This window comes from Tupaia chinensis, unplaced genomic scaffold (assembly GCF_000334495.1).
Source record: "Tupaia chinensis unplaced genomic scaffold, TupChi_1.0 Scaffold000273_1, whole genome shotgun sequence".
In the NCBI taxonomy this organism is placed as follows: Eukaryota; Metazoa; Chordata; class Mammalia; order Scandentia; family Tupaiidae; genus Tupaia; species Tupaia belangeri.
Window position 1 is genome coordinate 1,993,046 of NW_006159755.1, and position 15,632 is coordinate 2,008,677.

General features: G+C 47.2%; 1 protein-coding gene and 1 pseudogene across 1 annotated transcript in view; one reads left to right on the forward strand and one right to left on the reverse strand.

Moving 5' to 3' along the window:
• Positions 1-397: 397 nt before the first annotated feature.
• The window catches only part of VPS51 (VPS51 subunit of GARP complex), a gene marked incomplete in the record, with an annotated part of 18,217 nt that continues 2,982 nt past the window's right edge, over positions 398-15,632 (forward strand). The window contains 5 exon segments of the mRNA XM_027772423.1: positions 398-772; positions 1,220-1,349; positions 14,283-14,429; positions 14,778-14,997; positions 15,162-15,618. Coding sequence (XP_027628224.1) covers positions 560-772; positions 1,220-1,349; positions 14,283-14,429; positions 14,778-14,997; positions 15,162-15,618 — 1,167 coding nt within the window.
• On the reverse strand, positions 3,144-3,365 carry LOC102479149 (thymosin beta-10 pseudogene; annotated as a pseudogene).

Here is a 15,632-nt window from a genome sequence, read left to right on the forward strand (position 1 = left end):
GAGGAAGCCCAATCTTTTAACTCAGCCACAGGGAATTATGAAGGCAATTCTGATGCAAATCGAAGGACCTGGCCTTAGAAACACTGCGCTATAGGCATTTAATCCTCGCTGCTTCCCGGTGAAGTATTTGCCTCAAGTTTAGGAATGGGGAAAATTGGGCTACTGCCCAGGTAGCCGGGTAGTGTCAGGATACGAGGTAACCCTCTCTCTGGCCCCATGGCCCGCATCCGTCAACTGCGTCTGACCACATATTCCATGGACCGCTTGCCTGCAGGGGTGCAGGATTGGGGCGCCACAACCTGCCTGTGTTCTGAGAGGGCAGCAACCAAAGACAGTTCCACAAAACCCTTCCCAGGACGCGGCGGAAACCTAGGTCTCCCTCGGAACCTTTTCACCCGGGGAGGATCTGTGCGGGGGAACTCGAGTCAATGGCTCCAAGGCAGCAGGGGGACGTTTCACCTGAAGGACCGCGTCGTTTCAACGACAACTTTATGGCTCCCGGAAGTGCCTCCTCCCGGTCCTCTTCCCACTCTCACGCCCGTGGATTGCAGTTCCAGCGATGGCGGCGGCAGTCGCCGGGACTGGACCTGGGGACTCCCCGGAGGGGCCCGAAGCGGAGGCTCCAGAACGTCGGCGGAAGGCTCACGGGATGCTAAAACTTTACTACGGCCTCTCGGAGGGGGAGGCAGCCGGGCATCCCGCCGGACCGGACCCCTTGGACCCGACTGATCTCAACGGGGCGCACTTCGACCCGGAAGTGTATCTGGACAAGGTGTGTGGGGTGGGGAGAGCAGGGTCTGATATATTGCACCCCCAGATCCTCCCTCCCACTTTGTTGCGGGCTTGAAGGGGGCGGAGGTTCATTAGAGGAGAATGACTCTCAGCCTGCCAGTAGGCAGAACTGGAGTCTAGACGAGATGTGTATTGGTTTGGACAGGCTGAAATGTTAGGGGGGGTCTCAGGTCTCCTGGGGTGATGTTCGGATAGGCCCCGGGCAGGGGACGTGGCCTGACAGGCGCGGGACTGGGCTTAGGCTGAGCCTGAGAATTTCAAAGGTTGGCAAACCCTTACTAAACCCCGGAGTCTTGGCTACCTGTGGTCCCCATATCTGGGACTCCTGATAGGATGGGATCAGTTTTATTCCACCTATCAGATTGGGGGCGAGGCTAGGAGACATGAGTGCACCCTGACCTGAACACTAACCACCCAACTTCTCTAGCTCCGTAGAGAGTGCCCTCTGGCCCAGTTGATGGACAGTGAGACGGACATGGTGCGGCAGATCCGTGCTCTAGACAGCGACATGCAGACCCTGGTCTATGAGAACTACAACAAGTTCATCTCAGCCACAGGTGATCCCCACTGGGACACACCACTCAGTCTCCTGTCCCCCATCCCTCTCTCCTGTGTTAGGAAAACAGCAGAGGATTTTGAGGGAGACCCAGATTCCATTGCTGCCCTCCCTGACATGAATCCATTCTCCCCTCTCTCTGAGCCTTTGTTGTCAAGTCAGACTGCTATAGAAGTAACAGCTGCTCTTACAGGTTGTTTTAAGGCCCATAGGGGAGAAGACTCAAAATGAAATTTTGGTTTTTTCCTTGGAAAGGTTTTTGCTATAGGGCACATGCACTTACCAGAAAGAGAGAGACAGAAAGCGAAAAATCACCCCCCGGTGGGGGAATGACCATGCTGCAATCCCTTCTCCATTCTCCTCTGGATCTTGGGCATGCTCGCACACATGCCTAGCATGTGAGTTTAAGCCACCAGGTCTGGGACTCTAACCATGATGGACTACATGGGAGTCCAGCAACATAGCCATTATGCCATCTGCTGGACCCTCAAAATGAAATTTTAAAATGAAACAAATATATTTGAAGCACTAGAAATAATTCCTGACACCAAAGAAGCCTCAGTAAGGTTTAGTTTCTCTTAGGGGTAGCTTTTGTGTATGGATCAGATCTACCTTAAGGGTGATCCTTCTCTCCCGTCCCTTTCCTAATTAATTGAAGTAAGGAGAAAATTTATAACATTAAGGGACACAAAGATCATGTAAAGACCTTTTTTTCCCTCTGTCTCCTTTATTCTCTAGTACTGGGGAGTTTTCAGCTGTCATCCACACTAGAATCACTCTTGTTCTAGGAGATGCACTGCTTGGATTTTTGTAGTAATTTTGGACCCACATGTACTTAGTTTAGGATTTAGACCCTAAGGGTTGGCCTGCAGTCATAGCATGTTCTGTGAGCATCTATGGGTTTGTATTCTGATATGTATTACTTTCTTTTTTTTTTTTTTTGCTATAGGGCACATGCACTTACCAGAAAGAGAGAGACAGAAAGCGAAAAATCACCCCCCGGTGGGGGAATGACCATGCTGCAATCCCTTCTCCATTCTCCTCTGGATCTTGGGCATGCTCGCACACATGCCTAGCATGTGAGTTTAAGCCACCAGGTCTGGGACTCTAACCGTGATGGACTACATGGGAGTCCAGCAACATAGCCATTATGCCATCTGCTGGACCCTCAAAATGAAATTTTAAAATGAAACAAATATATTTGAAGCACTAGAAATAATTCCTGACACCAAAGAAGCCTCAGTAAGGTTTAGTTTCTCTTAGGGGTAGCTTTTGTGTATGGATCAGATCTACCTTAAGGGTGATCCTTCTCTCCCGTCCCTTTCCTAATTAATTGAAGTAAGGAGAAAATTTATAACATTAAGGGACACAAAGATCATGTAAAGACCTTTTTTTCCCTCTGTCTCCTTTATTCTCTAGTACTGGGGAGTTTTCAGCTGTCATCCACACTAGAATCACTCTTGTTCTAGGAGATGCACTGCTTGGATTTTTGTAGTAATTTTGGACTCACATGTACTTAGTTTAGGATTTAGACCCTAAGGGTTGGCCTGCAGTCATAGCATGTTCTGTGAGCATCTATGGGTTTGTATTCTGATATGTATTACTTTCTTTTTTTTTTTTCCATGCCAGGAGGTTTGTTTTATTTTCGTTAATCATACAGATAATTTTCTATAATACCCCAGGGCACATTGGAGAATTTGGCAGTCCGATGGGGGTAGGGAGTCTCCTCAAAGACCCACAGGCCCATGACATCGGCAAGGAGTGCCCGGGGGGTTCACAGTGCAGCTTGTGGCTCATGTCCATCTTGCAGGTGATGCTTCCTCCATGACTGGGGGCTCGAAGATGACAGGGCGGGGAATCCTCCAGGCGCTTAGGAAATTTCACTCCGCTTCTCCTGCTCAGTGGTCTCTTTGGTCGGCAGGGTGTTCTCCTGCGTCTCCGTTTTCTTCAGCTTGGCCTTATCAAAGCTGACGGTTTCCCCCATGTCCGGTTTGTCTGCCATTTTCTTGAAACCATCCGCCGTGTCTCACTCTGAGCCTGGCTCCTGGTACTCCCAGTCGAAAAGCTGCAGCAAGAGCTGATATATGTATTACTTTCTTAATGTCACAGTGGCAGGTGTAGTAACACATGTAGAACTCATTGTTCTTGTTCTCTGATTTTGAGCAGATTTACCAAGTAGCCCCCTCTTTATTACCAGCATCAAAACATCAAGAAATCATAATTTCTGTGCTGATGAAATTCTCACAGGAATTGTATAAACATTGCATTTTCCATTTGTTGGAATATGCATATTTTTTGTTTTACTTTGGTTAGATTTTGTTTTTGTTTTTGTTTTTGTTTTTTTCTGTAGGGTGTGAGCACTCGCCGGAGAGAGAGAAAGTGAGAAATCAGCCGCACGGGGTGGGGGGGTGGGGGGATGGCCATTCCACAATCTCTTCTCCTCTATTTTCCTCCTGGGATCCTGGGCACAAACACACGTGCACCCAGCATGAGTTTCAGGCCACCAGGTTTGGGACTGAAACCATTGTTAGCCATGTGGGAGTCTAGTGATGTAACTGCTATAGCATCTGCTGACTCCACCCAGTGTGCTTTTCAAGCCACCAGGTCTGGGATTCAAACTTCAGTGTTGGCCACACGGGATCCAATGTCTTGACTTCTGTTTTAAAATGACCTTTTGTTGAGGCTGGCAGGTGGCATGGTTGAGGGCATTGGATTCTCATGTGGCTGATTTAAGTTCAGGTCCTGGACCTAGAGGCTTGCTTTCTCTCTCTCTCTGTCCCTCTCTGATCAAATTAAAATAAATGAATAAATAAAGTTAAACAAAATAATAATTTTAAAAGAATTATTTAACTTTCTTTATTTTAATTTTTAATGCAAAAGCAAGCAGCCAGGTCCAGGACTCGAACCAAGGTTGACCATGTAGGAGTCCAATGCCCCCAACCACCACACTACCTGCTGGCCCCTAAATAAAACAATTCTTTAGAAAAAAATAATAATAAGGACCAGCAGATGATGTAATGGTTACATCATTGGTCACTGGACTCCCATGTAGTTGACCGTGGTTCATGACCTAGTGGCTTAAAACCAATGCCGGGCATGTGTGTGTGCGTGCCCAAAATCCCAAGGGGAGAGTGGAGAAGAAGGGATTGCAGCATGGCCATCTGCCTGGGAGGTGCTTTCTCACTTTCTCTCTTTCTTTGGCAGGCACATGCATCCTATAGCAACAACTTAAAAAAATTAAAAAAAACACATCCTATAGCAAGAGCCTCTTTAAAAAAAAAAAAACAGTTAAATGACCTTCTGGGGACCAGTGGATGGTGTAATGGTTTTATCCCTGAATTCCCATATAGTTGACCGCAGTTCGAGTCCTGAACCTGGTAGCTTAAAACTCATGTTAGTCACATGTGCGTGTGTGTCCAAAATTCCTAGAGGAGAAATGGAGGAGAAGGGATATGGTGTGGCCATCTCCCCTAGGGGTGATTTCTGTCTGTCTGTCTCTCTGGTGAACACACACGCCCTATAGCAAAAATCTCTGTTAAAAAAAAGAAAAGGAAGTAAGTGGAGAAAGCATTCTAAACTAAGGAGAGTAATGTATAGCCTGGTGTACTTATTGATTAGATAAGAGAGAGAGAAAAAGCTAAGAAAGGAGGAGCCAGCAGGTGGCATGGTGGTTCAGGTGTTGGACTTCCCACATGGCTGACCACAGTTCCAAGTGTCAGACCTGGCAGCTTGCTTTCTCACTTTCCCTCCCTCTCTTTCTGTCTCTCTCTGGTGAACTCATGTGAAAGAAGAATAATGATAATAAAATAAAATAATTCTAAAAAAAAACAAAAAAAAAACAAAAAAAGCTAAGAAAGGAACAAAGTCCTCAGGAAAGAGAGAGGGGGTAGAGCAGATGGCCGTACAAAGGGTTGAAAGCTCATCTGTTGTAGCTCCTCCATTGCAGCGGTAGAGCCAGGCAGGTAGATGTGGCAGAGTTTGACTAGAGGCCATTCAGTCAGGCTGGGATTTTGCCTTTATCCACAGTGCTAAGCCAACGTGTTTAGACAGACAAGTGATGTGATTAGATTTATGTTTTGAAAACACAGCTGCAGCTGCACTGAGAAGATGGCTTGGAGAGGAGGCAGGAGTGGGGCCATTTCTGAGATTCTGAGAACTTTGTCTAGGACGGCAGTGATGGGGATAGACAGTGATGGCAGACTAACAAGGATTTGAGGGCGGTACTGAAAACTTGGCATGGAGGAGCTTTGGACATAAAGAACGAAACTAGGTTTCAACTGAAGCACTAGATGGTGGTTATAGCAGCAAACAAGACAATCTTGTGCTGTCGCAGGACATTCATTCTGGAGAACGTACATTCTAGACAGATAAAGAAGATAAGGTCATTTGCCTTTGGACAGAAGCTCTGAGAAAATAAAAAGAATAATATGAAATAATGTAAATTATTGAAGAGTGAATGGTAGGGATTAAATTAGAAAATGGTAGAGAAGTGCCATTCTGGAGCGGTGATGAATAAGGTGAATGCTGAAGAGTGAGCCACAGGAGGATGCAGTGGCAGAATACCCCAGACTGAGGAAAGGACTACGCAGAGGCCCTGGGAAAGCTCTCCAGTGCAGGAAGACAGAAATGTTGGGGACGAAAGGAACAGGGCCTGACTGCAGACCAGGGCTCAGCGTACTTTTCCTAAAAAGGACCAGGAAGTAGACATTTTATGTTTTAGGGGCTCTGTTGACTCTGTTGCAGCTATTCAGTTCTACCACTGTAAGACTGAAAGCATCCACAGAGAATATTTAAATGAGCAAGCAAGTGATGATATTCTGAGTGACATCAAAAATGGTGAAGGAGGAACCAGCAGTTAGCATAATGGCTATGTTGCTGGACTCCCACGTAGTCGACCACGGTTCGAGTCTCAGACCTGGTGGCTTAAACTCACGCCGGGCGCGTGTGCGTGCGTGCCCAAGATCCCGAGAGGAGAATGGAGGAGAAGGGGTTGCGGCGTGGCCATCCCCCCTGGGGGGTGATTTCCTGCTTTCTGTCTCTATGTCTCTCTCTGGCAAGCACACATGCCCTCTAGTAAAAACCTCTCTAAAAAAAAAAAAATGGTGAAGGAAATCCATTTGATATTTTTTTCCTCCATGAAAGCAATGAAAAATTAGCCAAGTAGTCAGAAATAAGTATTTTAGAACTCTGGAAATTAGCCAAGGTTTTCAGCAACCCAGGGAGCATTTACTCAAGAAAAACATCTGGCTGAATCTTGGAAAGAAGAGTGAAACCTGGGCTATTTTAACTTTCCCTAGCCCCACTGCTTACTCTCCAACTCAGCTGCAGCATTGAAAGTAACAACACACATTCCTAGTGTTGAATGGAACATGATGGAGTTCAAACTCTTTCAAAGCCTCCCAGAGGCTTATGGCCAAAGAATTGGCATCATTTGGCCCATCTGGTTCCTTGAAAGAGTCTACTCCATAGCATTATCTTTACTTGAGTTGACTTGGAGTTGCCCCAAGCCAAAAAACCTTTCACCGGGAGATGGTTTGTCAAAACACTTAAAAGCAAATACTGCAACTGCCTGAGATAATGAGTCATAGTTCGGACAGACAATAGAATAGCCAAAAAGCCTAAATGGGAAAGCCAATAAACAAAATATACATGGAGTGGGCCAGCCAGGTGGCATGGCTAGGGCAGCTAGATCCCACATGGCTGACTGCAAAATTAGGGTACCTGGCTTGGCAGCTTCAAAAACATGCCAGGCATGTGTGCATCCATGCCCAAAATCCCAAGGGGAGTATGGAGGAGAAGGGATTGCAGTGTGGCCATCCCTTCTAGGGGGTGATTCCCCATTTTCCCTCTCTCTCTTTCTCTGGCAAGCACATATACCCTATAGCACAACTGAAATAGAAATTTAAATTAAAAAAAAAAAAAAGGATATACTTGGGGCTTTGACAAGAAAGGACCTGAGAATGCCCTAAGTTCTCACCTCTGGCTCAACTTGGGACTCTGCACTAGGAAGAAATGAAGGCTAAGGCAGAGTTGTAAACTGTGCAACTGGGTGTTAAGGTGCACCCCAAGGTACACACAAAGCCACACAGCAAAGACTGGGGCATTTTTTGGTTCCAGGCATTTAAGGAAATCTTTTTAATTATTAGATGTCCACTAAGTTAACCAAGTATTTCCATGACTACATACAATAAAGAACACAGATTTTACAGAATTTGGTCATAATTAATCAGGGTTTAGTAAATCAGAACAGTCACTACTCAGAGAAAGCAGCACCTACAACAAACAGCAATGACAATAAACTCTGAGGATGGAAAAGAACCTGATTTAAATGCCTGTTATTTAACAAAAGTGTATGAGACATGCAAAGAGACAAGGAATTCTGACCCATTCACAGCAAAACACACACACATAGACACACACCCCTTAGTAGAAACTGTCTCTGGGCCAGCAGATGGGTAATATATCACTGGACTCCCACATGGCTGACAGCAGTTCAATTCCTTGACCCGGTGGCTTCAAACTCACACTAGGCATGTGTGTGTGCATGTCCAAGATCTCGAGAGGAGAATAGAGGAAAAGGGATTGTGGTGTGGCCAACCCCTACCTGGGGGTGTGTGTGATTTCTCACTTTCTGTCTCTCCAGTGAGCACAGTACCCTGTAACAAAAATCCCTCCAAAAAAAAGAGGGAACTGTCTCTAGAGCTAGCCCCATAGCGCAGTGGTTAAGGGAGCTGTCTCACAGGCTGACCATGGTTTGAGTCCTGGCCCTGATGGCTTGAAGAGACATGCCAGGTACATATGCATGTGTGCCCAAAGTCCTGACCCTGGAATGGAAAAATGGAGAAGAGGTTGTGGCATGACCATGCCCCATCAGGGGATGTTTTCTCCCTCTCCTTCTCTCTCTCTCTCTCTCCCTGTCTCTCATGCCCTCTGATAACAGTAATAAATAAAATCGTGTTTAAACATTGATCTGTTGGCTGTGTGTGTGTGTGTGTGTGTGTGTGTGTGTGTGTTGTGTATGTGTACAAGACCTGAATCCAGCTAGATTTTTGTTTCAGATGACTTCCCAGTTCTCTCTATACTATCTGCCAATAATTTGCCATTTTCACACTTTGAAATGTTACTTTTGTTATAAGTTTGTTTCTGATTTTATTTCCTTTTTAGTTTTGCTATAGGGCACTGGAGACAGAGAAAGTGAGAAAGCATCCCCCAGGGGGATGGCCATGCTGCAGTCTTTTCTCTCCTGTTTTCCTCCTGTGATTTTGGGCACACATACACATACACCCAGTATGAGTTTCAAGCCACCTGGTCTGGAACTCAAACCACAGTCAATCATGTGGGAGTCCAGCTCCTTAACTACCACACCACCTGCTGGCCCCTGTTTTTACATTTTGATATGGTGCAAATTTCTCCTGAGAGAGAGAGAGAGAGAAAATACCCCTCTCCTAAATGGGGAATGGTTACCCTGCAATCTCTTCTCCATTTCTCATTTCAAGATTTATTTTTATTCATCATTTATTTTAATTTGACCAGAGAGAAACAGAGTGGGGGGGGCAGTGAGAAAGCAAGCCACCAGGTCCAGGACTTGAACCGTGGTCGGCCATGTGGGAGTGTTCAGCATCTTAACCACCATGCCACTTGCTGGTCCCTCATTTCAGGATTTTGGACACACATGCACATGTGGTTTTCGAGCCACTGGGTCTGGGACTCAGCATAGTTGGCCATGTGGGACCCAGCTGCCTTAACCACTACACCATTGGCTGGCCCCATACTGTTGATTCTTAATGTTAATTTCATACTCACTCACTTTACTAAATTCTCATTGTTTGCAGTAATGTTTTCAGTGATTCTTTAGCGTTCTATTTATTCAATTAAAGTTTATTTCTTCTATGAGAGAGAGAAAAAAAGAGAGGGGCACCCGCCACAAGGCCGTCTCACTATGGTTCACCCACCCACACCCCAGTGTGGATCCTGAGCACATATGTGCATACCTCACATGCTCAGGGAGGTCCCCAAATGCAAACCCAGGACCTTTCTCTTGTGGACACAGCTGTGCCACTACCCAACCTCATTATTTTACAATTTTCTTTTTCTGCTTGAGGGCACATTTTTCTCTCCAGAGAGACAGAGGGAGAAGGAGAAATCAATTCCCAATGGGGTATGGTCATGCTGCTGTTCTCTGTTCTTCTACTCTGTTGGGATTGAGCACGTATGCATATATGCCTGGCATGTTTCTCATGCCTCTGGGGCCAAGATTCAAACTGCAGGTGGTTATATGGAATCCAGCTTCCTTAACCACAAGTCTACAGGGCTGGCCATCCATAGTGTAGTTTTTGAATCCCATTGTGCTAGCTAGTAGCTCCAGAACAATGTTAAATAAATCATGGTCATCCTTGCCATGTTTTCTTTTTTTTTTTTTTTTTTTTTTGAGAAGGTTTTTTTTTTTTTTTTTTTTTTAGAATTTTTCTTTTTTTTTGGAGAGGTTTTTGCTGTAGGGCACATGTGTTCCCCAGAAAGACAAACAGAAATCAAGAGACAGAAAGCGAGAAATCACCTCACAGTGGGAATGGCCACATCACAATCCCACACCCAGCGTGAGTTTAAGCCACCAGGTCTGGGACTTGAATCGCATTTGGCTACATGGGAGTCCAGTGACATAGCCATTGTGCCAACTGCTGGTCCCTTTGGAGAGGTTTTTGCTATAGTGTGCATGCATTCTCCAGAAAGAGAAAGACAGAGAGACAGAAAGCGAGAAATTACCCCCCAGGGGGGATAGCCACGCTGCAATCCTTTCTCCTCCATTCTCCTCTTGGGATCTTGGGCACGTATGCACACCTGCCCAGCATAAGTTTAAGCCATTGGGTCTGGGACTCCTACAGGGGATCCCAGCGACTTAGCCATTACACCAACTGCTGGTCCCCATGTTTGCTATTTCAATGGGAATGCTTCTTGCCTGGCCTCATTAAACATGCTGCTGATGGGACCAGCATATGGTATAATGGTTATGTCGCTGGACTCCCATGTAGTCGACTGTGGTCTGAGTCCCAGACCTGGCAGCTTAGAACTCACACCAGGGAGGCCGCAGGTGGCACGGTGGTTAAGGGTGCTGGACTCCCACATGGCCAACTGCAGTTCAAGTCCTGAACCTGGCAGCTTGCTTTCTTTCTCTCTCTGGTGAGCCCATGTGCCCTATAACAAATCAAAAAAATAATAAATTCTAAATAAAACTCAGGCCAGGTGAGTGTCCGTGTGTGCCCAAAATCCAGAGAGGAGAATAGAGGAGAAGGGAATGTGGCATGGCCATCCCTCCTGGGAGGTGATTTTTTGCTTTCTATCTCTGTCTCTCTAGTGAACACATGTGCCTTATAGCACACACACACACAAATACTGCTGATATTTGGAGGTGAGGGGAATAGTCACATAACACACACACACACAAATGCTGATATTTGGAGGTGAGGGGAATAGTCACCTATTTCTATTTCTTTCAAGTTTATTTATCCCATGAGTGAAAGATGCACAGAGAGAGGAACAGAGATTCAGCACTTTCAACAAAATCTTTAGCCATGGTCCACCCCAGCTTCAGCCAGCCTGAATCATGGGTGCAGGTATGCCAGGCATACTTAGGGAGGTCTCCAGAGGTAAAGTAGTAACCTTCACATGCAGCTCTGCTTCATAAAGTATCGTGTTTTATCACTACAGCACCAAATAGTCCCAGCTATTCATGTGTTGTTGAGAAAGTGTTGTTTGTTTTTCCTAGAGAGAGAGCAGGGGAGAGTGAAAAAGCAAGCCACTAGGTCCAGGACTTGAACAGTGGTCGGCCATGAGAAACTGGGAGAGAGAGGAGGAAGCAACTACCTTGAATAGTCACACCACAATCCCTTCTCCATCTATCTCTCCCTTTGAGAATTTGAGCATGCATGCACACACACAGAGACACACAAACACGCACGCCCAGTGTGTCTCTCAAGTCTCTGGGTCCAAGACTTGAACTGTACAGTTGACCATGTGGGAGTCAGCACCTTAACCACCAGGCCATGGTGTCTGTCTTTCATGTATCCTCTAATAATCTATCCTTACATTCATGAAATAAAAACTGTTTGATTACATTTTATCAATTCATCTGTGCTTCTTCAATCACAAGACTGTATGAGGGACTGGCAGGTAGCATGGCGATTAAGGGTGCTGGACTCCCACATGGCCAACTGCGATTTGAGTCCTGGACCTTGCGGCTTTCTCTCTTTCCCTCTCTCTCTCTCTTGCTTTGTCCCTCTCTGGTCAAATTAAAATAAAGTTAAATTTTAAAAAATAATTAAAAAAAAAAAGCTGCATGACACGGGAGCTGCCTGTGGGCCATGCACTTTGAGTTGTTCACTAGGTCGTTAGGCAGGGCTGTGTTCAGAACTGGAGGCACAGGGACCAGCAGATGGCATAATGGTTACATTACTGGACTCCCACATAGTCAACTATGGTTCATGTCCCAACCCGGCGACTTAAAACTCACTCTGGGTGCATTTGCATGCATGCCCCAAATCCCAAGAGGAGAATGGAGGAGAAGGGATTACAACATGACCATCCTCCCTGGAGGGGTTATTACTCACTGTCTCTCTTTGTCTCTCCAGAAAGTACATGCACCCTATAGCAAAAATCTCTTTAAAATAAAAGGGGGGACTTGCAGGTGGTGTAGGAGTTAAGGGGCTGGACTCCCACATGGCCGACTGTGATTTTAGTCCCAGACCTGATGGCTTGCTTTCTCACTTTCCCTCTCTCTCTCTTTCTTGATCTGTCCCTCTCTGGTTAAATTAAAATAAATAAAGTTAAATAAAAAATGATTCTTTAAAAAACAAAAAACAAAAAAATCAGAGGCACACATGTCTTAAGTCACCACCACTGCGGGACTGGATGAGACTATTTAGGCAGAGGGAGAGCAAGAGCAGAAGTCTTGACTGTGTGCAGATATTTGTTTGCTCTATAGATTTAGAGGGAGTTAGTGTTTGCTTTTATTTTCTCTGTGAAGTGTGAAGCAGGATCCTCAACTGAGCAACAAAAAACAAAAAAATCAGAGGCACACATGTCTTAAGTCACCACCACTGCGGGACTGGATGAGACTATTTAGGCAGAGGGAGAGCAAGAGCAGAAGTCTTGACTGTGTGCAGATATTTGTTTGCTCTATAGATTTAGAGGGAGTTAGTGTTTGCTTTTATTTTCTCTGTGAAGTGTGAAGCAGGATCCTCAACTGAGCATTAGTGAGCATGTATTGGAGTTTTGAGGATTGAAGAGAAGTGTTACTTTGGAAAATGGAAAAACAAACCCACCAGAATATCTTGAGGAATGGCCAAGCATTGTGGAGTGCCACTTTGGGTCTTGAGGTCATAAAAACTTGAAAGGATAGTGATTTTATGGTCCAACTTCAGAAGTTCAGGTATGAGTAAGTGACTACTTGAGTTTAACTCATACTTGGGTTTTGTCTTGTAAGTAATGGAGGGAGGGGTGAAAGAGACAAAGGGGCTTGAGAATAAGTGATGAGGCTGATTGGGGGACCACAGATTCGTAGAGGAGTAGGGGTGGAAGTGCAGCCATGAAGGGCATTATGAATAGTGAAGAAGTGCTAAGACTATGTGTCTAGAGTTACCCAAGAGACCAACCAAAGGATTGTGTTAGTGAGTATACTAGGTGAGTGATTGGAATTACAGAAGATGGTGTGCTTAAAGCTGAGACTTTAGAGAGCGTAGTTCTTGGCAATGGCAAGGAGAGGTGGCCCAAATGAGGCAGGGGCAAGAATAGATGAAACTGGGGAGACCAGGGAACAGTCAAGAATGTTCAAAAGCTCATAAGTATGGATGGTGATGTTCATAAGTAGGTGAAAGAAGGGAGATGAGAGGAAGCAGTGGTCAGGAACGGAAAGGAGAGACAGAGCAGTGTAGATAAGCATGAAGGGTTAGGTCTTTAAAGAAGGTAGAGGTTTTTTTTAAGAGTTATTTATTCAATTTTATTTATCATTATTTTTTAACTTGACCAGAGAGAGACAGAGAGAGGGAGTGGGAAAAGGTGAAAAAGCAAGCTGCCAGGTCCAGGACTTGAACCATGGTTAGCCATATGGAAGTCCAGTGCCTTAACCTACCACCTGCCAGCCTGAAAGCTAGAGTTTTGAAGAGAAGAGGGAAAAAGACAGTCTAGAAGCATTAAGGGGCTAGACCCTAGGGAACCTTAGTGTAAAAAGAATAGCCTTCTTAGGCCGGTTCTGTCGAGACAAAAGGGAAAGGACCCTTCAGAAAAGATAGACCTCACCCCAGCAAGCAGTGTGAAAGGGTTTGGGGTGGGGGTTTCTGGAGAGGAGATAGGAAGAACAACTATTGTCTCCCAGAAGTAGGATGGTTTGCTGGACAGGGAGGATGCCCTTGGGAGCGAGCAGCTCAGTCTAATGGAGTATTTAAAGAAAACAACATTTCTGGGCTGGCAGGTGGTGTGGTGGTTAAGGGCCCTGGAATCCCACACGGACAACAGTAGTTCCAGTCCTGGACCTGGCGGCTGGCTTACTTTCTTACTTCCCTTCTTTCTCTCTCTCTCTCTCTATCTTGTCAAATTAAAAAATAAAATAAAATAAAATAATTCTTAAGAAAAAAATAAAAGCCATTTCAGCCAGTGCTAGGTGGCATGGCCCCCCTTCAGATTTGGGGACTTTGTGAGAGCAGGGCTGCAGCCCCAGTAGCTGTCTCCCGCTGGGCACTCAGGGTAGGGGCTGGGGCACAGAGCAGACAGGCCTGTGAAAACGGACACAATGAGCCCCATGCCCAAGCACCCTCACAGCCACTTCACACCCAGTCATCAGTAGGACTCCAGGTTGTTTGTGAAGGGGGTGTGAGTGAGAGCTTCAATTCTTTGCCTGCCTCTCTAATCATTTCCTGTGCCGTTTCGCTGGCCCTTGGCCTCCCAGACACAATCCGGAAGATGAAGAATGACTTCCGGAAGATGGAGGACGAGATGGACCGACTGGCCACCAACATGGCAGTGATCACCGACTTCAGCGCTCGCATCAGCGCCACACTGCAGGACCGCCACGAGCGCATCACCAAGCTGGCAGGTGGGCATCACCCAGACTAGGTCTTTTTTTTTGAGAGAGATTTTTTTTGCTATAGGGCGCGCGCACTCGCCAAACAGACAGAGACAGAGAGACAGAAAGCGAGAAATCACCCCCCAGGGGGGATGGCCACGCCGCAATCCCTTCTCCTCCATTCTCTTCTCGGGATCTTGGGCACCCACGCACACATGCCCGGCATGAGTTTAAGCCACCCAGTCCAGGATTTGAACCACGGTTGACTACGTGGGAGTCCAGCGACATAGCCATTAGGCTAACTGCTGGTCCCAGCTAGGTCTTGCAGTGGGCCACCGTCAGGGTTTGGTGGCTGACACCGCCTTTCTGGGTCCCTAGGGGTCCATGCCCTGCTGCGGAAACTACAGTTCCTCTTTGAGCTGCCCTCGCGCCTCACCAAGTGCGTGGAGCTGGGTGCCTATGGGCAGGCGGTGCGCTATCAGGGTCGTGCCCGGGCTGTGCTGCAGCAGTACCAGCACCTGCCCTCATTCCGTGCCATCCAGGACGACTGTCAGGTCATCACTGCCCGCCTGGCCCAGCAGCTGCGGCAGCGCTTCAGGTAATCACTCCAGCCTTCCCGCTGGGCCCCAAGCCCCATCCACTCTGGGCTTCTGGGCCCTTCACAAGCTGTTGCCTCGCCCCTTGCTTTGCCTTCCTCTCAGTTGCCACACTCCTGCCAGTGCCCCTGGCCAGGCCCTTTTACTGTCATGTCCTTTACCTCAGGGAGGGCGGCTCAGGTGCCCCAGAGCAGGCTGAGTGCGTGGAGCTGCTGCTGGCCTTGGGAGAACCTGCGGAGGAGCTATGCGAGGAGTTCCTGGCACACGCCCGTGGGCGGCTGGAAGAGGAGCTGAGAAGTCTGGAAGCTGAGCTGGGGCCGTCCCCTCCAGCTCCTGACGTGTTAGAGTTCACGGACCACGGTGGCAGCGGCTTTGTGGGAGGTCTCTGCCAGGTGGCAGGGGCCTACCAGGAATTGTTTGCCGCTCAGGGCCCAGCGGGTGCGGAGAAACTGGCTGCCTTCGCCCGGGAGCTGGGTGGGCGCTACTTTGAGTTGGTGGAACGGCGACTGGCACAGGAGCAGGGTGGTGGTGACAACTCGCTGTTGGTCCGGGCGCTGGATCGCTTCCACCGGCGCCTGCGGGCACCTGGGGCCCTGTTGGCTGCAGCTGGGCTGGCCGAGGCTGCCGCCGAGATAGC